This window comes from Oncorhynchus tshawytscha, linkage group LG03 (assembly GCF_018296145.1).
Source record: "Oncorhynchus tshawytscha isolate Ot180627B linkage group LG03, Otsh_v2.0, whole genome shotgun sequence".
In the NCBI taxonomy this organism is placed as follows: domain Eukaryota; kingdom Metazoa; phylum Chordata; class Actinopteri; order Salmoniformes; family Salmonidae; genus Oncorhynchus; species Oncorhynchus tshawytscha.
The window spans coordinates 4,464,090-4,488,971 of record NC_056431.1 but is presented as its reverse complement, the minus strand read 5'-3'; the positions used below and the strand labels follow the sequence as shown (position 1 = coordinate 4,488,971).

At 48.1% G+C, this 24,882-nt stretch overlaps 1 protein-coding gene across 2 annotated transcripts in view; it reads left to right on the top strand.

The window, feature by feature from the left end:
- Positions 1-24,882, top strand: part of LOC112236084 (potassium/sodium hyperpolarization-activated cyclic nucleotide-gated channel 4-like) — a 28,313-nt gene that overhangs the window by 2,509 nt on the left and 922 nt on the right. For both annotated transcript variants that reach the window (XM_042307958.1, XM_042307964.1), the window contains 7 exons: positions 17,376-17,582; positions 18,110-18,332; positions 18,685-18,846; positions 21,518-21,736; positions 22,750-22,896; positions 23,933-24,173; positions 24,417-24,581. In XM_042307958.1, the coding sequence (XP_042163892.1) occupies positions 17,376-17,582; positions 18,110-18,332; positions 18,685-18,846; positions 21,518-21,736; positions 22,750-22,896; positions 23,933-24,173; positions 24,417-24,581 (1,364 nt within the window). The remainder of the gene's footprint in view (positions 1-17,375; positions 17,583-18,109; positions 18,333-18,684; positions 18,847-21,517; positions 21,737-22,749; positions 22,897-23,932; positions 24,174-24,416; positions 24,582-24,882) is intronic.

Sequence of the window (24,882 nt, the reverse complement as noted above, 5' to 3'; positions counted from 1 at the left end):
CCCTACAGCGACTTAAGGTACGCACCATACACCCCTACAGCGACTTAAGGTACGCACCATACACCCCTACAGCGACTTCAGGTACGCACCATACCCCCTACAGCACCAGGTACGCACCCCCTACAGCGACTTCAGGTACGCACCATACACCCCTACAGCGACTTCAGGTACGCACCATACACCCCTACAGCGACTTCAGGTACGCACCATACACCCCTACAGCGACTTCAGGTACGCACCATACACCCCTACAGCGACTTCAGGTACGCACCATACACCCCTACAGCGACTTCAGGTACGCACCATACACCCCTACAGCGACTTCAGGTACGCACCATACACCCCTACAGCGACTTCAGGTACGCACCATACACCCCTACAGCGACTTCAGGTACGCACCATACCCCCCTACAGCGACTTCAGGTACGCACCATACACCCCTACAGCGACTTCAGGTCCATACAGACCATACAGCCTTGCCAGGGGGGAGGGAGAGGGTGGGGTGGAGAGGCAGAGTGAGGGAGGGGAGAAGGAGTCTGGGTGTCTTTGGATGGGAGAGAGACGAGGTGAAAGACACAGTGGGGCCATGACCCAGAGGGAGAATATGTCCATCCTCCTTCAGGTAAGAAAGAGAGGGAAGGAAGAGATAAGAAGAAAAGAGAGGAGTGATCAGGAGATGGAGAATAGAGGGGATGGATGGATGGATGGATGGATGGATGGATGGATGGATGATGGATAAAGGGATGATCAGAGGGAGAGAGATGTGTTGAGGATATATAAGACAGTGGAGGGAACAGGTCAGACAGAGTGTGGGTGAAACACCCTTACAGCAACGTCACATCACTAACCACAACACTATTAATAGAGGAAGAGAGAAGAGGGAGGGATGGAAAGAGAGAGGGGGAGAGAAAGAGGTGTGAAAGACAGGGCAGCATAGAGGGAGAGCATGTCACCCCTATCAAATCTCATGTAGGCTACTCCATTCCATCCATATCAATGAATAAAGGCTGTGTCTTCATTTGACCTCTATAGCCTCATCTCCTTGAGTCCTTTCCTTTCCCTCATAACCACTGAAGAGATTTGACGAGGTTTCCACAGTTTATCAAGTCTTTCAGACCAGTGAAGGAGAGGCTGAGAAGGGGAAGCTAATGGGATGTACCCTGAGAGGAAAGACAGAGGGAGAGAAGAGACGGGATGTGCAGGCTGGCTGGTGGTGAGCTGATGATGACGTTGGGGAACATCCTTCAGGAACGTCCTTGTTACTAAGTTAGTAGAAGCTCCTTAGAATAGAGAGAGAAAGAGAGGTTTTGTGAATAGAGGGAGAATTGAAGGAAGGGAATCAGAGGAAGGGGGAGAGAGGGAGGGGGAAAGAGAGAGGGGAGAGAAGGAGGAGAGAGGGAGGGGGAAAGAGAGAGGGGAGAGAAGGAGGAGAGAGGGAGGGGGAAAGAGAGAGGGGAGAGAAGGAGGAGAGAGGGAGGGGGAAAGAGAGAGGGGAGAGAAGGAGGAGAGAGGGAGGGGAAAAGACAGAGGGGAGAGAAGGAGGAGAGAGGGAGGGGAAAAGACAGAGAGGGGAGAGAAGGAGGAGAGAGGGAGGGGAAAAGACAGAGAGGGGAGAGAAGGAGGAGAAAGGGAGGGGAAAAGACAGAGAGGGGAGAGAAGGAGGAGAGAGGGAGGGGAAAAGAGAGAGGGGAGAGAAGGAGGAGAGAGGGAGGGGAAAAGACAGAGAGGGGAGAGAAGGAGGAGAGAGGGAGGGGAAAAGACAGAGGGGAGAGAAGGAGGAGAGAGGGAGGGGAAAAGACAGAGAGGGGAGAGAAGGAGGAGAGAGGGAGGGGAAAAGACAGAGGGGAGAGAAGGAGGAGAGAGGGAGGGGAAAAGACAGAGAGGGGAGAGAAGGAGGAGAGAGGGAGGGGAAAAGACAGAGAGGGGAGAGAAGGAGGGGAGAGGGAGGGAGGAAAGAGAGGGAGGGTGAGGGAGGGAGGGAGATACTTTCTTAGAATGTGCTGTGTCCTGTCTAGTTTCTTTTGGTCAAATGACCTAGTGGCTTCACGGGGGGGAATGTTATTCATATTTTTCAGACTTTTATAAGTAATAAACATTATTTCAAAAATGCAGCTGAATATCTGATGTTTCTATGTCAAACAGTTTTGTTATATTTCAGTCTTCTGTGATGTATATAAAGTGTAATATTGGGATGCAAACTCAAAATGGAATACATTTTAACTCTATATCTGACATAGTACACGGTCTTCTTTTTTTATGCCCATAACCATGTGTGTGAGGTGTGTATTTTAGTTTCAAAGTAGATTTGTTTGACTATCAAGAAACACTGTGACCCTGATTTAGCACACTGCAGTAGGTTAATTGAACCAATCTGATAGAGGATATAATGAGACATGATGTGTTACACACACATGCACATACATGCACAACACACACACCACATGCACACACTGTGTGTTCTCTGTGTGAAATATCTGTGATGTAAGTTGTCACTGTGCTTGCCCATAAAAATCAATCACGCATAAGCCCTGTTTATACCTGCCGCTAACATGCGTCCTTTGTCCTGATCTTGACCTGGTCTTTCAATCGTGTCTAAAAAATGTGTCTAAAATGTGGGCATAATAAGAAAGTGGACAAGTTCAGGACAAAGCACGCATGTTAGCACTCGACTAACCTGTACCCCCGCGCACTGACTCGGTAGCCCCTGTGTATTGCCTCGTTATTGTTATTTTATTGTGTTACTTTTTTTTTTTTACTTTAGTTTTTTTAGTAAGTATTTTCTTAAATCTATTTCTTGATTTGATTTGATATAGACAGGGTTTTACATGGAGGCCTGCTGGCCTGGCCCTGTGTGTGGTCTTGTGAGTGAACCCACTAAAACACCCCCTGCTGGCCTGGCCCTGTGTGTGTGGTCTTGTGAGTGAACCCACTAAAACACCCCCTGCTGGCCTGGCCCTGTGTGTGTGGTCTTGTGAGTGAACCCACTACAACACCCCCTGCTGGCCTGGCCCTGTGTGTGTGGTCTTGTGAGTGAACCCACCACAACACCCCTGCTGGCCTGGCCCTGTGTGTGTGGTCTTGTGAGTGAACCCACCACAACACCCCCTGCTGGCCTGGCCCTGTGTGTGTGGTCTTGTGAGTGAACCCACCACAACACCCCCTGCTGGCCTGGCCCTGTGTGTGTGGTCTTGTGAGTGAACCCACCACAACACCCCTGCTGGCCTGGCCCTGTGTGTGTGGTCTTGTGAGTGAACCCACCACAACACCCCCTGCTGGCCTGGCCCTGTGTGTGTGGTCTTGTGAGTGAACCCACTACAACACCCCTGCTGGCCTGGCCCTGTGTGTGTGGTCTTGTGAGTGAACCCACCACAACACCCCCTGCTGGCCTGGCCCTGTGTGTGTGGTCTTGTGAGTGAACCCACCACAACACCCCCTGCTGGCCTGGCCCTGTGTGTGTGGTCTTGTGAGTGAACCCACTACAACACCCCCTGCTGGCCTGGCCCTGTGTGTGTGGTCTTGTGAGTGAACCCGCCACAACACCCCCTGCTGGCCTGGCCCTGTGTGTGTGATCTTGTGAGTGAATCTGCCACAACACCCCCTGCTGGCCTGGCCCTGTGTGTGTGGTCTTGTGAGTGAACCCACCACAACACCCCCTGCTGGCTACTTACTGACAGTGTTTTAGAATCACAAATCTGTATAGGAAAAAAACGTCACATTGACAGTCCTTAGAATGAGGTGAGGTGATTCTTAAAATGAAATGTCTTTAACTTCAGGCGTTGGATGTCTGTGAACATTTCATCATGTTGAAATCACTTCAGGGAATTAGATGGGTAAACATGTTGAAAACGCAGGGCTCCTGAGTGGTGCAGCAGTCTAAGGCACTGCATCTCAGTGCTAGAAGTGTCACCACAGACCCTGGTTCAATTCCAGGCTGTATCACAACCGGCCGTGATTGGGAGTCCCATAGGGCTGTGCACAATTGGGCCAGCGTCGTCCGGGTTAGGGTTTAGCCGGGGTAGGCCGTCATTGTAAATAAAAATTGGTTCTTAACTGACTTGCCTAGTTAAATAAAAAATAAATAAAATCACTTTAGGGAATTAGATGAGAAATTGTCTGGTGGTTGCTAGCCTTGGGAGTGTTTGAAACTTTTTTTAAACTTTGTAGACTGATGGATAATCAACCACCTGTCGAGTGGTTTCTGTGTGGCGAGAGAGACAGAGTAGTAATCTCCAGACAGGCCTCAGAAACAATGGATTACTTGATCCCCCAGTCTCCTGGCCCACTTTGGTTCCTCCATCCTCAATCGAAGGCACGCACACACACACACACACATACGAACACACATACGAACACACACACATTCTCTCTTTTTTCTTTCTCACACTCTCCAACTCAATGGAGATCAGCTATCCCTCTACTGATTTCAGTCAGGTGATGGAGGGATGAGGGAAGTACAGAGGAGAGGTTAGAGAATTGGATTTCCTCCCTTTGCACTTATTACTATTCACACATTCCATCACAATATGTAAATGACTGCATTATTCATTATGTTATCACAATTGAATATGCATAAATTATGCATAATATTCTAAATTGTGCATGTAGTGTATTCATTATGCATAATTCAGGCATCTAATCTTTCAATTAGGTACCTGTAGATTGGATATATGAATAGAGAAGGGAGAGCGGCAGACTGATGAGGAGGGAACAATAGAGGGAACAAAAGACAGAGAGCTTAGTGGCAAAGCCCTAAGGTGTGTTTTGTCCTGACGATGACCTTGGTCTCCGGAGGGGTGTGTGTGTGTGGGTGTATAAAGTCTATCTGGTTGAGTCTGGTGATAAGCTCTCACACCCTTCACCTCATTAAGATAATACGAGTAGCCAGGACATAATGAGGAACAGAAAGAGAGGGGGAGACAGTTGGAGAAAAACGTATTAAGAGAGACGTTAGAGGGAGAGAGACAATATATTAGATATGCATATACAGTGCCTTGCGAAAGTATTCGGCCCCCTTGAACTTTGCGACCTTTTGCCACATTTCAGGCTTCAAACATAAAGATATAAAACTGTATTTTTTTGTGAAGAATCAACAACAAGTGGGACACAATCATGAAGTGGAACGACATTTATTGGATATTTCAAACTTTTTTAACATATCGAAAACTGAAAAATTGGGCGTGCAAAATTATTCAGCCCCTTTACTTTCAGTGCAGCAAACTCTCTCCAGAAGTTCAGTGAGGATCTCTGAATGATCCAATGTTGACCTAAATGACTAATGATGATAAATACAATCCACCTGTGTGTAATCAAGTCTCCGTATAAATGCACCTGCACTGTGATAGTCTCAGAGGTCCGTTAAAAGCGCAGAGAGCATCATGAAGAACAAGGAACACACCAGGCAGGTCCGAGATACTGTTGTGAAGAAGTTTAAAGCCGGATTTGGATACAAAAAGATTTCCCAAGCTTTAAACATCCCAAGGAGCACTGTGCAAGCGATAATATTGAAATGGAAGGAGTATCAGACCACTGCAAATCTACCAAGACCTGGCCGTCCCTCTAAACTTTCAGCTCATACAAGGAGAAGACTGATCAGAGATGCAGCCAAGAGGCCCATGATCACTCTGGATGAACTGCAGAGATCTACAGCTGAGGTGGGAGACTCTGTCCATAGGACAACAATCAGTCGTATATTGCACAAATCTGGCCTTTATGGAAGAGTGGCAAGAAGAAAGCCATTTCTTAAAGATATCCATAAAAAGTGTCGTTTAAAGTTTGCCACAAGCCACCTGGGAGACACACCAAACATGTAGAAGAAGGTGCTCTGGTCAGATGAAACCAAAATTGAACTTTTTGGCAACAATGCAAAACGTTATGTTTAGCGTAAAAGCAACACAGCTCATCACCCTGAACACACCATCCCCACTGTCAAACATGGTGGTGGCAGCATCATGGTTTGGGCCTGCTTTTCTTCAGCAGGGACAGGGAAGATGGTTAAAATTGATGGGAAGATGGATGGAGCCAAATACAGGACCATTCTGGAAGAAAACCTGATGGAGTCTGCAAAAGACCTGAGACTGGGATGGAGATTTGTCTTCCAACAAGACAATGATCCAAAACATAAAGCAAAATCTACAATGGAATGGTTCAAAAATAAACATATCCAGGTGTTAGAATGGCCAAGTCAAAGTCCAGACCTGAATCCAATCGAGAATCTGTGGAAAGAACTGAAAACTGCTGTTCACAAATGCTCTCCATCCAACCTCACTGAGCTCGAGCTGTTTTGCAAGGAGGAATGGGAAAAAATTTCAGTCTCTCGATGTGCAAAACTGATAGAGACATACCCCAAGCGACTTACAGCTGTAATCGCAGCAAAAGGTGGCGCTACAAAGTATTAACTTAAGGGGGCTGAATAATTTTGCACGCCCAATTTTTCAGTTTTTGATTTGTTAAAAAGTTTGGAATATCCAATAAATGTCGTTCCACTTCATGATTGTGTCCCACTTGTTGTTGATTCTTCACAAAAAAATACAGTTTTATATCTTTATGTTTGAAGCCTGAAATGTGGCAAAAGGTCGCAAAGTTCAAGGGGGCCGAATACTTTCGCAAGGCACTGTATTTCAGGCCAATAAAGCTTTAATTAAGCTAAAATAATAATTGTGAGAATACAGTGAGGCAGGGGGAGGGAGAAAGTGGGGAAAGAGAGGGGAAGGGGAAAGAGGGTAACAAGAGAGAGGGGGAAGGAGAAAGAGGGGAAAGAGAGAGAGGGGGAAGAAGAAAGAGAGGTAAGAGAGAGAGGGGAAGGAGAAAGGGAGGAAAGAGAAGGGGGAGGAGATAGAGGGGAAAGAGAGGGTGGAAGGAGAAAGAGGGAAAGATAGAGGGGGAGGAGAAAGAGGGGAAAGAGAGGATGGAAGGAGAAAGAGGGAAAGATAGAGGGGGAGGAGAAAGAGGGAAAGAGAGAGAGGGGGAAGAAGAAAGAGAGGAACGAGAGAGAGGGGGAAGGAGAAAGGGAGGAAAGAGAGGGGGGAGGAGAAAGAGGGGAAAGAGAGAGGGTGGAAGGAGAAAGAGGGAAAGAGAGAGAGGGAAAAGTAGATATGTCCCAGATGCTTTAGTTTTGTTTAAGAGAGAGAAGTTGGTATTTACTGTATCAGCTAAGATTAGGAAGATGAGATAAGACTAATTTGCATGTCAGTCATGTTCTGCTATTTCTTTAATAACCTGCAGATACTTCAAGGTGTGGCTGAGCATGTCTCTGCATGTGTGTCTACCCATACACCGGAACCTTAGTTGTAATTTACATTTTGTCAAGTTCAGGAAAACAATTAACTGAGACACAGGAAGGAAGTGACTTGTATTAAGAGAGATGACTGCTTTGGTTGGAGTCCATTAGAGCAGAAATTCCATTCCAACTCCAGTCTGCTCATGAATAGAACACTGGTGAGGATGTCAATGAGAATCTTACAATTCAGAATTGGAATTTCTATGACATTCATTTCCTGAAATAAATTGACTGGAACTCTTTTCAGCAAAAACAGATCTGGGAACGTATTCATCCAGATTGGTTCATGTGGGTGTAACAGGATGAATACAGATTGGTTTATGTGGGTGTAACAGGATGAATACAGATTGGTTTATGTGGGTGTAACAGGATGAATACAGATTGGTTTATGTGGGTGTAACATGATGAATACAGATTGGTTTATGTGGGTGTAACATGATGAATACAGATCGGTTTATGTGGGTGTAACAGGATGAATACAGATTGGTTTATGTGGGTGTAACAGGATGAATACAGATTGGTTTATGTGGGTGTAACAGGATGAATACAGATTGGTTTATGTGGGTGTAACAGGATGAAAACAGATTGGTTTATGTGGGTGTAACAGGATGAATACAGATTGGTTTATGTGGGTGTAACAGGATGAATACAGATTGGTTTATGTGGGTGTAACAGGATGAATACAGATTGGTTTATGTGGGTGTAACAGGATGAATACAGATTGGTTTATGTGGGTGTAACAGGATGAATACAGATTGAACTCATTTCTCTCACTATGCATCTGGTTCCCTTTTAGCCAACCACACCCAGCCATAGGGCAAATGCACTTAGGAAACAAGGTGCTATCTAGAACCTAAAAGGGTTCTTTGGCTGTTCCCATTGGCAAACCCTTTGAAGAACCCATTAGGGGTCCATGTAGAACCCTCTGTGGTTCTACATGGATCTCAAATGAGTTCTACCTGGAAACAAAAAGGGTTCTCCTACGAGGACAGCTGATTTAACCTTTTGGTAACTTTTTTTCTAGTGTAGAACAGCCAGACTGCCTGGTCTGCAAGTACCCAGCACGTATTGTACCACACAGCAACAATTCAGACACCCATTTCTGAGCATCAAGCATTTTAATCTTTCCCCTGAAAAAAGTCCCTCCCATTCTTCCTTTCTCCAGACTTGACCTTTAAATGTTGTCATTTGTTTGTGGGCGCAAAAATGTGCTGATATCAGCTGTCACAACCCAGCTTGGACAAAGGAACCTAATGTGTAGAGACTTAATGAGGTTTGGTGATGTGATGTTCTCTGGAAGGTGTCTGTTCTTTAGTCTCTTCACACACACACATATAAACTCAGGAAAAAAAGAAACATCCTCTCACTGTCAACTGCGTTTATTTTCAGCAAACTTAACGTGTAAATATTTGTATGAACATAACAAGATTCAACAACTGAGACATAAACTGAACAAGTTCCACAGACATGTGACTAACAGAAATGGAATAATGTGTCCCTCCGATCCAACATTTCCCAGATGTGCTCAATGGGATTGAGATCCGGGCTCTTCGCTGGCCATGGCAGGACATTGACATTCCTGTCTTGCAGGAAATCACGCACAGAATGAGCAGTATGGCTGGTGAAATTGTCATGCTGGAGGGTCATGTCAGGATGAGCCTGCAGGAAGGGTCCCACATGAGGGAGGAGGATGTCTTCCCTGTAACGCACAGCATTGAGATTGCCTGCAATGACAAGCTCAGTCCGATGACGCTGTGACACACCGCCCCAGACCATGACGGACCCTCCACCTCCAAATCGATCCCGCTCCAGAGTACAGGCCTCGGTGTAACGCTCATTCCTTTGACGATAGACGCGAATCCCACCATCACCCCAGGTGAGACAAAACCTCTACTCGTCAGTGAAGAGCACTTTTTGCCAGTCCTGCCTGGTCCAGGGACGGTGGGTTTGTGCCCAGGAGACGTTGTTGCCTGTGATGTCTGGTGAGGGCCTGCCTTACAACAGGCCTACAAGCCCTCAGTCCAGCCTTTCTCAGCCTATTGCGGACAGTCTGAGCACTGATGGAGGGATTGTGCATCCCTGGTGTAACTCGGCAGTTGTTGCCATCCTGTACCTGTCCCGCAGGTGTGATGTTCGGATGTACCAATCCTGTGCAGGTGTTGTTATACGTGGCCTGCCACTGCGAGGACGTCCTGTCTCCCTGTAGTGCTTTCTTAGGCATCTCACAGTACAGAAATGGCAATTTATTGCCCTGGCCACATCTGCAGTCCTCATGCCTCCTTGCAGAATGCCTAAGGCACATTCACACAGCTGAGCAGGGACCCTGGGCAGCTTTCTTTTGGGGGTTTTCAGAGTCAGTAGAAAGGCCTCTTTAGTGTCCTAAGTTTTCATAACTATGACCTTAATTGTCTACCGTCTGTAAGCTGTTAGTGTCTTAAAGACCGTTCCACAGGTGCATGTTCATTAATTGTTTATGGTTCATTGAACAAGAATGTCCTCCCACACTCCAAGACTGCTTCCATCACGTGGACTGGGCGATGTTTCGTATTGCGTCAGACAACAACATTGACGAATACGCTGATTCGGTGTGCGAGTTCATTAGAACGTGCGTTGAAGATGTCGTTCCCATAGCAACGATTAAAACATTCCCTAACCAGAAACCGTGGATTGATGGCAGCATTCGTGTGGAACTGAAGGCGCGAACCACTGCTTTTAATCAGGGCAAGTTGTCTGGTAACATGACTGAATACAAACAGTGCAGCTATTCCCTCCGCAAGGCTATCAAACAAGCTAAGCGCCAGTACAGAGACAAAGTAGAATCTCAATTCAACGGCTCAGACACAAGAGGCATGTGGCAGGGTCTACAGTCAATCACGGACTACAGGAAGAAACCCAGCCCAGTCACGGACCAGGATGTCTTGCTCCCAGGCAGACTAAATAACTTTTGCCCGCTTTGAGGACAATACAGTGCCACTGACACGGCCTGCAACGAAAACATGCGGTCTCTCCTTCACTGCAGCCGAAGTGAGTAAGACATTTAAACGTGTTAACCCTCGCAAGGCTGCAGGCCCAGACGGCATCCCCAGCCGCGCCCTCAGAGCATGCGCAGACCAGCTGGCCGGTGTGTTTACGGACATATTCAACCAATCCCTATACCAGTCTGCTGTTCCCACATGCTTCAAGAGGGCCACCATTGTTCCTGTTCCCAAGAAAGCTAAGGTAACTGAGCTAAACGACTACCGCCCGTAGCACTCACATCCGTCATCATGAAGTGCTTTGAGAGACTAGTCAAGGACCATATCACCTCCACCCTACCTGACACCCTTGACCCACTCCAATTTGCTTACCGCCCAAATAGGTCCACAGACGATGCAATCTCAACCACACTGCACACTGCCCTAACCCATCTGGACAAGAGGAATACCTATGTGAGAATGCTGTTCATCGACTACAGCTCGGCATTCAACACCATAGTACCCTCCAAGCTCGTCATCAAGCTCGAGACCCTGGGTCTCGACCCCGCCCTGTGCAACTGGGTACTGGACTTCCTGACGGGCCGCCCCAGGTGGTGAGGGTAGGCAACAACATCTCCTCCCCGCTGATCCTCAACACTGGGGCCCCACAAGGGTGCGTTCTGAGCCCTCTCCTGTACTCCCTGTTCACCCACGACTGCGTGGCCACGCACGCCTCCAACTCAATCATCAAGTTTGCGGACGACACAACAGTGGTAGGCTTGATTACCAACAACGACGAGACGGCCTACAGGGAGGAGGTGAGGGCCCTCGGAGTGTGGTGTCAGGAAAATAACTTCACACTCAACGTCAACAAAACTAAGGAGATGATTGTGGACTTCAGGAAACAGCAGAGGGAACACCCCCATCCACATCGATGGAACAGTAGTGGAGAGGGTAGCAAGTTTTAAGTTCCTCGGCATACACATCACAGACAAACTGAATTGGTCCACTCACACAGACAGCATCGTGAGGAAGGCGCAGCAGCGCCTCTTCAACCTCAGGAGGCTGAAGAAATTCGGCTTGTCACCAAAAGCACTCACAAACTTCTACAGATGCACAATCGAGAGCATCCTGGCGGGCTGTATCACCGCCTGGTATGGCAACTGCACCGCCCTCAACCGTAAGGCTCTCCAGAGGGTAGTGAGGTCTGCACAACGCATCACCGGGGGCAAACTACCTGCCCTCCAGGACACCTACACCACCCGATGCTACAGGAAGGCCATAAAGTTCATCAAGGACATCAACCACCCGAGCCACTGCCTGTTCACCCCGCTGTCATCCAGAAGGCGAGGTCAGTACAGGTGCATCAAAGCTGGGGCCGAGAGACTGAAAAACAGCTTCTATCTCAAGGCCATCAGACTGTTAAACAGCCACCACTAACATTGAGTGGCTACTGCCAACACACTGTCAATGACACTGACTCTACTCCAGCCACTTTAATCATGGGAATTGATGGGAAATGATGTAAATATATCACTAGCCACTTTAAACAATGCTACCTTATATAATGTTACTTACCCTACATTATTCATCTCATATGCATACGTAGATACTGTACTCTATATCATCGACTGCATCCTTATGTAATACATGTATCACTAGCCACTTTAAACAATGCTACCTTATATAATGTTACTTACCCTACATTATTCATCTCATATGCATACGTAGATACTGTACTCTATATCATCGACTGCATCCTTATGTAATACATGTATCACTAGCCACTTTAACTATGCCACTTGGTTTACATACTCATCTTATATGTATATACTGTACTCGATATCTACTGTATCTTGCCTATGCTGCTCTGTACCATCATTCATTCATATATCCTTATGTACATATTCTTTATCCCCTTACACTGTGTATAAGACAGTAGTTTTTTGGGGGGAATTGTTAGTTAGATTACTTGTTCGTTATTACTGCATTGTCGGAACTAGAAGCACAAGCATTTCGCTACACTCGCATTAACATCTGCTAACCATGTGTATGTGACAAATAAAATTTGATTTGATTTGATTTGAATGGAAAACAGTGTTTAAACCCTTTACAATGAAGATGTGTGAAGTTTAGGATTTTTCAAATTATCTTTGAAAGACAGGGTCCTGAAAAAGGGACGTTCCTTTTTTTGATGAGTTTATATATAGTGGCGGTTTCAGTTACAAGATCTTATTAAGGCTGGGTCTAGACATACAAACACACACCACCAGTTAAACCACTTTATTATCAGGTTTCGGCAGCGTTCCTCATATACACAACTCAAAGCAAACAGAGTAAATACTTCGTCACCAGTGGAAGATCCTCCAAAATCAGTCTTTAGGGGTTCCATCCTTGTTGAAATCATCAGTTCCTTTTTTCCGGTAAACCTCTTTTTCCACTGTACGCTCTACCTCGCCAATCACCTCCTACTCGTTCACCTGCCAGGGTCGAAGGAAAGAACCAAGAAAGAAAACTAGGGCGCGGTTAAGTAGAGGCCCTGATTGGTTTCAGCTGTACGCAGTTTGGCTCTAATTACAACTGGAGACAGGTGTGGCTGTTCCGCTACAGTCTAGAAGTTTCCCCTGAGATGCCCATGTGCCTTCCTCTGAGGAATACTTCACTTAGCTGTCCATGGTTCTGGCAAGCAGAAAACACAGAAACCTTGCAGGCACATACCGTCCATTCACCATACAGCCCCTGAAACCGCTACAATATATATATATATATATATATATATATATATATATATATATGTCTCTCTCTCCTTTGGTCTGTCTGGCTGTCTGCTTTGTACATAATCTCTGAGCCTCACAGAGACAGATAATATGTTGTTATCTGTGCTACTTGAATCTACTGAGGTTTAGCCAAACCTTCATTTATCTCTGTTAAAGACTACTGGCAGACAAGCCGGAGTAGTGTGTAGGGGGGTTAGATAGTGGTGTCTTCTGCCAGACTAGAGGAGCAGTGTGTAGGAGGGTTAGATAGTGGTGTCTTCTGCCAGACTAGAGGAGCAGTGTGTAGGATGGTTAGATAGTGGTGTCTTCTGCCAGACTAGTGGAGCAGTGTGTAGGAGGGTTAGATAGTGGTGTCTTCTGTCTTCTGCCAGACTAGAGGAGCAGTGTGTAGGGGTTAGATAGTGGTGTCTTCTGCCAGACTAGTGGAGCAGTGTGTAGGAGGGTTAGATAGTGGTGTCTTCTGCCAGACTAGTGGAGCAGTGTGTAGGAGGGTTAGATAGTGGTGTCTTCTGCCAGACTAGTGGAGCAGTGTGTAGGAGGGTTAGATAGTGGTGTCTTCTGCCAGACTAGAGGAGCAGTGTGTAGGGGGTTAGATAGTGGTGTCTTCTGCCAGACTAGAGGAGCAGTGTGTAGGAGGGTTAGATAGTGGTGTCTTCTGCCAGACTAGAGGAGCAGTGTGTAGGATGGTTAGATAGTGGTGTCTTCTGCCAGACTAGTGGAGCAGTGTGTAGGAGGGTTAGATAGTGGTGTCTTCTGCCAGACTAGAGGAGCAGTGTGTAGGGGGTTAGATAGTGGTGTCTTCTGCCAGACTAGTGGAGCAGTGTGTAGGGGGTTAGATAGTGGTGTCTTCTGCCAGACTAGAGGAGCAGTGTGTAGGATGGTTAGATAGTGGTGTCTTCTGCCAGACTAGAGGAACAGTGTGTAGGGGTTAGATAGTGGTGTCTTCTGCCAGACTAGAGGAGCAGTGTGTAGGATGGTTAGATAGTGGTGTCTTCTGCCAGACTAGAGGAGCAGTGTGTAGGATGGTTAGATAGTGGTGTCTTCTGCCAGACTAGAGGAGCAGTGTCTTCTGCCAGACTAGAGGAGCAGTGTGTAGGGGGTTAGATAGTGGTGTCTTCTGCCAGACTAGAGGAGCAGTGTGTAGGATGGTTAGATAGTGGTGTCTTCTGCCAGACTAGAGGAGCAGTGTGTAGGGGGTTAGATAGTGGTGTCTTCTGCCAGACTAGAGGAGCAGTGTGTAGGATGGTTAGATAGTGGTGTCTTCTGCCAGACTAGAGGAGCAGTGTGTAGGATGGTTAGATAGTGGTGTCTTCTGCCAGACTAGAGGAGCAGTGTGTAGGATGGTTAGATAGTGGTGTCTTCTGCCAGACTAGTGGAGCAGTGTGTAGGAGGGTTAGATAGTGGGGTCTTCTGCCAGACTAGAGGAGCAGTGTGTAGGGGGTTAGATAGTGGTGTCTTCTGCCAGACTAGTGGAGCAGTGTGTAGGAGGGTTAGATAGTGGGGTCTTCTGCCAGACTAGAGGAGCAGTGTGTAGGATGGTTAGATAGTGGTGTCTTCTGCCAGACTAGAGGAACAGTGTGTAGGGGGTTAGATAGTGGTGTCTTCTGCCAGACTAGAGGAGCAGTGTGTAGGATGGTTAGATAGTGGTGTCTTCTGCCAGACTAGAGGAGCAGTGTGTAGGATGGTTAGATAGTGGTGTCTTCTGCCAGACTAGAGGAGCAGTGTGTAGGATGGTTAGATAGTGGTGTCTTCTGCCAGACTAGAGGAGCAGTGTGTAGGGGGTTAGATAGTGGTGTCTTCTGCCAGACTAGAGGAGCAGTGTGTAGGATGGTTAGATAGTGGTGTCTTCTGCCAGACTAGAGGAGCAGTGTGTAGGGGGTTAGATAGTGGTGTCTTCTGCCAGACTAGAGGAGCAGTGTGTAGGATGGTTAGATAGTGGTGTCTTCTGCCAGACTAGAGGAGCAGTGTGTAGGATGGTTAGATAGTGGTGTCTTCTGCCAGACTAGAGGAGCAGTGTGTAGGATGGTTAGATAGTGGTGTCTTCTGCCAGACTAGTGGAGCAGTGTGTAGGAGGGTTAGATAGTGGGGTCTTCTGCCAGACTAGAGGAGCAGTGTGTAGGGGGTTAGATAGTGGTGTCTTCTGCCAGACTAGTGGAGCAGTGTGTAGGAGGGTTAGATAGTGGGGTCTTCTGCCAGACTAGAGGAGCAGTGTGTAGGGGTTAGATAGTGGTGTCTTCTGCCAGACTAGAGGAGCAGTGTGTAGGGGGTTAGATAGTGGTGTCTTCTGCCAGACTAGTGGAGCAGTGTGTAGGGGGTTAGATAGTGGTGTCTTCTGCCAGACTAGTGGAGCAGTGTGTAGGGGGTTAGATAGTGGTGTCTTCTGCCAGACTAGTGGAGCAGTGTGTAGGGGGTTAGATAGTGGTGTCTTCTGCCAGACTAGTGGAGCAGTGTGTAGGGGGTTAGATAGTGGTGTCTTCTGCCAGACTAGAGGAGCAGTGTGTAGGGGGTTAGATAGGGGTGCCAGACTAGAGGAGCAGTGTGTAGGGGGTTGGTGTCTTCTGCCAGACTAGAGGAGCAGTGTGTAGGGGTTAGATAGTGGCCAGTCAGTGTGTAGGGGTTAGATAGTGGTGTCTTCTGCCAGACTAGAGGAGCAGTGTGTAGGATGGTTAGATAGTGGTGTCTTCTGCCAGACTAGTGGAGCAGTGTGTAGGGGGTTAGATAGTGGTGTCTTCTGCCAGACTAGAGGAGCAGTGTGTAGGGGGGGGTTAGAGCAGTGTGTAGGGGGTGGTGTCTTCTGCCAGTCTAGTGGAGCAGTGTGTAGGGGGTTAGATAGTGGTGTCTTCTGCCAGACTAGTGGAGCAGTGTGTAGGGGGTTAGATAGTGGTGTCTTCTGCCAGACTAGTGGAGCAGTGTGTAGGGGGTTAGATAGTGGTGTCTTCTGCCAGACTAGAGGAGCAGTGTGTAGGGGGTTAGATAGTGGTGTCTTCTGCCAGTCTAGTGGAGCAGTGTGTAGGGGTTAGATAGTGGTGTCTTCTGCCAGTCTAGTGGAGCAGTGTGTAGGGGTTAGATAGTGGTGTCTTCTGCCAGACTAGAGGAGCAGTGTGTAGGATGGTTAGATAGTGGTGTCTTCTGCCAGACTAGTGGAGCAGTGTGTAGGGGGTTAGATAGTGGTGTCTTCTGCCAGACTAGAGGAGCAGTGTGTAGGGGGTTAGATAGTGGTGTCTTCTGCCAGACTAGAGGAGCAGTGTGTAGGGGGTTAGATAGTGGTGTCTTCTGCCAGACTAGAGGAGCAGTGTGTAGGGGGTTAGATAGTGGTGTCTTCTGCCAGTCTAGTGGAGCAGTGTGTAGGGGTTAGATAGTGGTGTCTTCTGCCAGACTAGTGGAGCAGTGTGTAGGGGGTTAGATAGTGGTGTCTTCTGCCAGACTAGAGGAGCAGTGTGTAGGGGTTAGATAGTGGTGTCTTCTGCCAGTCTAGTGGAGCAGTGTGTAGGGGTTAGATAGTGGTGTCTTCTGCCAGTCTAGTGGAGCAGTGTGTAGGGGGTTAGATAGTGGTGTCTTCTGCCAGACTAGAGGAGCAGTGTGTAGGGGTTAGATAGTGGTGTCTTCTGCCAGACTAGTGGAGCAGTGTGTAGGAGGGTTAGATAGTGGTGTCTTCTGCCAGACTAGAGGAGCAGTGTGTAGGGGGTTAGATAGTGGTGTCTTCTGCCAGACTAGAGGAGCAGTGTGTAGGGGGTTAGATAGTGGTGTCTTCTGCCAGACTAGAGGAGCAGTGTGTAGGGGGTTAGATAGTGGTGTCTTCTGCCAGACTAGAGGAGCAGTGTGTAGGGGGTTAGATAGTGGTGTCTTCTGCCAGTCTAGTGGAGCAGTGTGTAGGGGGTTAGATAGTGGTGTCTTCTGCCAGACTAGAGGAGCAGTGTGTAGGGGGTTAGATAGTGGTGTCTTCTGCCAGACTAGAGGAGCAGTGTGTAGGGGGTTAGATAGTGGTGTCTTCTGCCAGTCTAGTGGAGCAGTGTGTAGGGGGTTAGATAGTGGTGTCTTCTGCCAGACTAGTGGGAGTCTAATAGCTCTCCTCTCCTCTCCCAGGTTCTACTGGGATCTGATCATGTTGTGTCTGATGATAGGGAACCTCTCTCTCTCCTCTCCTCTCCTCTCCTCTCCTCTCCTCTCCTCTCCTCTCCTCTCCTCTCCTCTCCTCTCCTCTCCTCTCCTCTCCTCTCCTCTCCTCTCCTCTCCTCTCCTCTCCCTCCTCTCTCTCCCCTCCCCCCTCATCTCCCAGGTTCTACTGGGATCTGATCATGTTGTGTCTGATGATAGGAAACCTCTCTCTCCCTCTCTCCCTCTCTCCCCTCCCCTCCTCTCCTCTCCCAGGTTCTACTGGGATCTGATCATGTTGTGTTTGATGATGGGGAACCTGATCATCCTGCCAGTAGGAATCACCTTCTTTAAGGATGAGAACACTCCTCCCTGGATCATCTTCAACGTGGTCTCTGATACTCTCTTCCTGGTTGACCTGGTCCTCAACTTCAGGACCGGTATCGTCAAGGAGGACAGCACTGAGATACTGCTAGACCCCAAGTCAGTGTGTGTGTGTGTGTGTGTGTGTGTGTGTGTGTGTGTGTGTGTGTGTGTGTGTGTGTGTGTGTGTGTGTGTGTGTGTGTGTGTGTGTGTGTGTGTGTGTGTGACACAGAGCTGGAGGCAATGCTTCCCTGTGTGGTGTTCTTCCAGAATGTGAATGAATGGAGTTGTTTGTTATTTCTTCTAAAGAACCATAACTACTGGGGCCATAGGAATCAATGTTGGTCTTTGCTATGCTAAGCTAACTGTGAGACCATAGGAATAATACCAGAATGCTAAGCTAACTGTGAGACCTTAGGAATAATACCAGAATGCTAAGCTAACTGTGAGACCATAGGAATAATACCAGAATGCTAAGCTAACTGTGAGACCATAGGAATAATACCAGAATGCTAAGCTAACTGTGAGACCATAGGAATAATACCAGAATGCTAAGCTAACTGTGAGACCATAGGAATAATACCAGAATGCTAAGCTAACTGTGAGACCATAGAAATTACTTTTATATTATGCTATGCTACCACAGGGCTATCCGTCAGCGCTACCTAAAGAGCTGGTTTGCGGTGGACTTTGTGTCGTCCATCCCTGTGGACTACATCTTCCTGATGGTGGACTTGGAGGCCCGGCTGGACTCAGAGGTTTATAGGACGGCCAGGGCCCTCCGCATCGTACGCTTCACCAAGATCCTCAGCCTGCTACGCCTGCTGCGCCTGTCACGACTCATACGCTACATCCACCAGTGGGAGGAGGTGAGAGGCTGGGAACACAGGGAGAGGAGGTAGAGAAAGAGGGGAGGGAGGGAAAGAGGGGAGGGAGGGAAAGAGAGACTTACTACCACTGTCACAACTCACTGGTTACATCCTCCAGAGAGAAGGTAGAGGGCAGTCAGTGGAACATGCCAGAGGGGAGGGAGAGAGGGAGGTGAGAGGGGAGAGGCAGAGGCTGAGAGGGGAAAGGAGAGGTCAGTGTAGTATAGGGGAATAGAGAGACCGCTACGGGGGCAGCTGATCTATCTCTTCATTGGGGAAGAGGCAACTGTCATAAAAGGTGCCCGCGCAAGACGTCAATAAACTAAAGTGATGTCAAACTCTCCCCCTCCAGATCTTCCATATGACCTATGACCTGGCCAGTGCCATGGTGAGGATAGTCAACCTGATAGGCATGATGCTGCTGCTGTGCCACTGGGACGGATGTCTACAGTTCCTGGTTCCCATGCTGCAAGACTTCCCCCTGGACTGCTGGGTCTCCAAGAATAACATGGTGGTGAGTTACACTGTATGTCTGTCTGTCTGCGTGTCTGTCTCTCTGTCTGTCTGTCTCTGTTTATCTGTCTTCCTGTCTGTCTGGCTGCCTGTGACTGTCTGTCTATCTGTGACTGTCTGTCTGACTGTTTTTACCTGTCTGTCTGTCTGTCTGTCTGTCTGTCTGTCTGTCTGTCTGTCTCTGTTTATCTGTCTTCCTGTCTGTCTGGCTGCCTGTGACTGTCTGTCTATCTGTGACTGTCTGTCTGACTGTCTTTACCTGTCTGTCTGTCTGTCTGTCTGTCTGTCTGTCTGTCTGTCTGTCTGTCTGTCTGTCTGTCTGTCTGTCTGTCTGTCTGTCTGTCTGTCTGTCTGTCTGTCTGTCTGTCTGTGTTTATCTGTCTTCCTGTCTGTCTGGCTGCCTGTGACTGTCTGTCTATCTGTGACTGTCTGTCTGATTGTCTTTATCTCTGACTGTCTGTCTGTTGTCTGTCTGTCTGTCTGTCTGTCTGTCTGTCTGTCTGTCTGTCTGTCTGTCTGTCTGTCTGTCTGTCTGTCTGTCTGTCTGTCTGTCTGTCTGACATTATTGATATTGTGTTTGTGTGTGCACTGATTACTGGGTAGTGGACTGATTGTGTGTGTAGCCAGAGAGAGAGAGTGTGTGTGTAGACACAGAGAGAGAGAGAGAGTGTGTGTAGAGAGAGAGAGAGAGTGTGTGTAAAACAGAGAGAGAGAGTGTGTGTAGACACAGAGAGAGAGAGTGTGTGTGTAGACAGAGAGAGAGAGAGGGAGTGTGTGTGTAGACAGAGAAAGAGAGTGTATGTGTAGACAGAGAGAGAGAGAGAGAGAGAGAGAGAGTGTGTGTGTGTGTGTGTGTAGACAGTTCATGTAGCAGCATATCTGGTTGGAATAAAAGGGACTATCAACACAATAAAACATCAACCAACTTAAACATCCTACAGATAGAGTAGATGGAGATATGAACACACACACGCACACACACACACACACACACACACACACACACACACACACATACATGGCTGTGTGTTTCGCTGACTCCCGTCTCGGCAGTGTTTCCTCAGTGGTTGCCGGGGTGACTGTTGCTAGGCCAGCTGAGGCTGAGTGTTTTCCCCCAGAGAAAGCCATGTGCCACCCGCCGGACCATTTAACAGAACAGGATATAATTGGCCTCACACACACACACACAAGCAATCACAAACACAGTCACACACACACTCAGCCTGAGATAAATATGCTTCATTGCATGATTGGCTAACACACACTGGCTTTATAACATATTTTAGAGCCATTTTATTATTATCATTATTATTTTCCTCTAGCTTTTGCCTGTTAGTAGTCTGTTTTAGCAGGAAGTGGAAAAGCAATGAGCAACTCTACCAAGCACTTTACAGCCACAGTTTTAGCCTAGGTTAAACAGTTACACAGGCCATTCTACAGAGAGAGTCCGAGAGGAAGAGGGAGAGGGAGAAGAAGGTGGAAGGGATGAGTGGTACAACACTAGTTAACTAGCTATTACCTTAACTAGTGTTGTACCACTCATCCCTCCCTCCCTTCCACCTTCTTCTCCCTCTCCCTCTCCCTCTCGGACTCCCTCTGTAGGATGGCCTGTTTAACTCTCTCTCCACCTCTCTCTTCATCTCTCTCTCCACCTCTCTCTCGTACTCTCGGACTCCCTCTGTAGAAGGGCCTGTTTAACTCTCTCTCCACCTCTCCCTCTCCCTCTGTAGAAGGGCCTGTTTAACTCTCTCTCCACCTCTCTCTCCACCTCTCTCTCCACCTCTCTCTCTTCCTCTCGGACTCCCTCTGTAGAAGGGCCTGTTTCCACCTCTCTCTCCACCTCTCCCTCTTCTCTGTAGAAGGGCCCTCTCTCTCCACCTCTCCCTCTTCCTCTGTAGAAGGGCCTGTTTAACTCTCTCTCCACCTCTCCCTCTTCCTCTGTAGAAGGGCCTGTTTAACTCTCTCTCCACCTCTCTCTCCATCTCTCTCTCCACCTCTTCCTCTCGGACTCCCTCTGTAGAAGGGCCTGTTTAACTCTCTCTCCACCTCTCCCTCTTCCTCTGTAGAAGGGCCTGTTTAACTCTCTCTCCACCTCTCCCTCTCCCTCTGTAGAAGGGCCTGTTTAACTCTCTCTCCACCTCTCCCTCTTCCTCTGTAGAAGGGCCTGTTTAACTCTCTCTCCACCTCTCCCTCTTCCTCTGTAGAAGGGCCTGTTTAACTCTCTCTCCACCTCTCCCTCTTCCTCTGTAGAAGGGCCTGTTTAACTCTCTCTCCACCTCTCCCTCTCCCTCTGTAGAAGGGCCTGTTTAACTCTCTCTCCACCTCTCCCTCTCCCTCTGTAGAAGGGCCTGTTTAACTCTCTCTCCACCTCTCCCTCTTCCTCTGTAGAAGGGCCTGTTTAACTCTCTCTCCACCTCTCCCTCTTCCTCTGTAGAAGGGCCTGTTTAACTCTCTCTCCACCTCTCCCTCTTCCTCTGTAGAAGGGCCTGTTTAACTCTCTCTCCACCTCTCCCTCTTCCTCTGTAGAAGGGCCTGTTTAACTCTCTCTCCACCTCTCCCTCTTCCTCTGTAGAAGGGCCTGTTTAACTCTCTCTCCACCTCTCCCTCTCCCTCTGTAGAAGGGCCTGTTTAACTCTCTCTCCACCTCTCTCTCCATCTCTCTCTCTGTCCAGAATGATACGTGGGGGATCCAGTACTCCTATGCCCTTTTCAAAGCGATGAGCCACATGTTGTGTATTGGCTACGGTGCCCAGGCTCCAGAGGGCATGACAGACGTGTGGCTCACCATGCTCAGTATGATCATTGGTGCCACCTGCTATGCCATGTTCATCGGCCATGCCACCGCTCTCATACAGTCCCTGGACTCCTCAAGACGACAGTACCAGGAGAAAGTAAGAGATTAGGACCCTCTCTATCCCTCCCTCCCTCCATCTCTCTCTCTCCATTCCTCTGTCCCTTATTCTCTTTACCCTACCATTCATCAAATTCATTTGATGACTCCTCAAAGGCAGGAAACGGTAAAGGAATCATACTCCACTCATAAACAATCTTCCTGTTCATCCAGTCAAGTGTGTATTATACTGTAGTAAAGCAGTATAGTGTGTATTATACTGTAGTAAAGCAGTATAGTGTGTATTATACTGCAGTGAAGCAGTATAGTGTGTATTATACTGTAGGAAAGCAGTATAGTGTGTATTATACTGCAGTGAAGCAGTATAGTGTGTATTATACTGTAGTAAAGCAGTATAGTGTGTATTATACTGTAGTAAAGCAGTATAGTGTGTATTATACTGTAGTAAAGCAGTATAGTGTGTATTATACTGCAGTGAAGCAGTATAGTGTGTATTATACTGTAGTAAAGCAGTATAGTGTGTATTATACTGTAGTAAAGCAGTATAGTGTGTATTATACTGTAGTAAAGCAGCAGCAGTATAGTGTGTATTATACTGTAGTAAAGCAGTATAGTGTGTATTATACTGTAGTAAAGCAGTATAGTGTGTATTATACTGTAGTAAAGCAGCAGCACCCATATCGTGTGTGTATGTGTGCTTTTATTAACGCTGTATTAACATTGTATTAACAATGTATTAACCTCGTGAACATTGTATTCACGTTGTATGAATGTTGTATTAACGTTGTATTAACATTGTATTAACGTTGTATTAACATTGTATTAACATTGTATTGACTTTGTATTGACTTTGTATTGGCGCTGTATTGACGTTGCATTAACGCCGTATCGTTGTATTGACGTTGTATTGACATTGTATTAACGTTGTATTGACATTGTATTGACGTTGTATTGACATTGTGTTGACGTTGTATTGACATTGTATTGACGCTGTATTGACGTTGTATCGTTGTATTCCCGTTGTATTGACATTGTATTGACGTTGTGTTCCAGTATAAGCAGGTGGAGCAGTACATGTCGTTCCATAAGCTCCCTGCAGATGTCCGTCAGAGGATTCATGAGTACTACGAGCATCGCTTCCAGGGCAAGATGTTTGATGAGGAGAACATACTGGGTGAACTCAGCGAACCACTAAAGGAGGTAACACACGCACACACACACACACACACGCACGCACACACGCACGCACAAGGCAAGCACACACACGCACAGGGCAAGCACACACACGCACGAGCCATGGATACAGGCACACACGCGCACACACACGCGCGCACGAGGCACGCACACACACACGAGCCACGGATGCAGGCACACGGGCAGGCACACGGGCAGGCACACGGGCAGGCACACATGCAGGCACACGGGCAGGCACACATGCAGGCACACGGGCAGGCACACGGGCAGACACACGGGCAGGCACACGGGCAGGCACACGGGCAGGCACACGGGCAGACACACGGGCAGACACACGGGCAGGCACACGGGCAGGCACACGGGCAGACACACGGGCAGACACACGGGCAGGCACACGGGCAGGCACACGGGCAGGCACACGGGCAGGCACACATGCAGGCACACATGCAGGCACACGGGCAGGCACACGGGCAGGCACACGGGCAGACACACGGGCAGACACACATGCAGGCACACATGCAGGCACACGGGCAGGCACACGGGCAGGCACACATGCAGGCACACGCGCAGGCACACATGCAGGCACACGGGCAGGCACACGGGCAGGCACACGCGCAGGCACACATGCAGGCACACGCGCAGGCACACATGCAGGCACACATTCAGGCACACATGCAGGCACACGCGCAGGCACACATGCAGGCACACATTCAGGCACACATGCAGGCACACGCGCAGGCACACATGCAGGCACACATGCAGGCACACATGCAGGCACACGGGCAGGCACACTGGCAGGCACACGGGCAGGCACACATGCAGGCACACGGGCAGGCACACATGCACACACACTGTTACAATTTACGAAAGCTAGCTATAGTGTAACAAAAAAAACTCCTGCTCAAACCAGTTGATTCAAACTGCCTCAAACACATTTAAATGAAAGAAGATTAAAACGTACTGATACAATTCAGTTTTTGTGCATTCTAACTAACTTCCCAACTCCTCCCCCCTCCCTCCCCTCTCTTTCCCCCCCTCTCAGGCGATAGTTAGCTTTAACTGCCGTAGCCTGGTGGCTCACATGCCGCTGTTTGCTAACGCGGACCCTAACTTTGTGACGGCAGTGCTGACCAAGCTTCGTTTCGAGGTGTTCCAGCCCAATGACTTCATCATCCGTGAGGGCACGGTGGGACGCAAGATGTACTTCATTCAACACGGACGAGTCGGCATACTCACCCGTGGAAACAAGGAGACCAAACTCAGTGACGGGTCCTACTTTGGGGGTGAGGAGAGGAGGGAGAAGGGGGAGGGAGGGGTGAGGGTAAGGACAGTGTGAGGAAAAAGGGAAGTGGAAGGGGAAAGGTGTGGTTGTGTGTTAGATTAATCAGTTCTTCAATTTCTTCAACAAAATCTTATTTTTTCCAGTCTCTCACCCTTCTTCCCTTCTCCCTCTTTAACCACACCTGCACTTCCTCCTCTCTCTCTGTCCATCTCCCTCTCTCTCACTCACTCTCCCGCTCTCTCAGAGATCTGTCTGTTGACTCGGGGCCGGAGGACGGCGAGCGTCAGAGCAGATACATACTGTCGTCTCTACTCCCTCAGTGTGGACAGCTTCAACGAGGTCCTGGAGGAACACCCTATGATGAGGCGGGCCTTCGAGACGGTGGCCGTCGACCGGTTGGACCGCATCGGTACTAATCCTCTCCCGATTGGCTCAAGCACCTGCCAATCGGTCCATTACTTGCAATGACTTTCAGTTTTCAATTCAGTTTCATTTCTATAGCACTTTGTGCAAAGACCTTGCCAGTGAATAGCATTTTTCAAATCAATTCAGATTTAATTTCTAAAGCGCTTTGTAAATGACCTTACAGTTGCAGAAGCCCTTCAAGGCAGGTTAAGGGAGAGAGAAACTATTTTCCCTTTTATACTTTAACTATTTGCACATAATATGACATTTGTAAAGGCCTTATTCTTTTGGAACTTTAGTGAGTG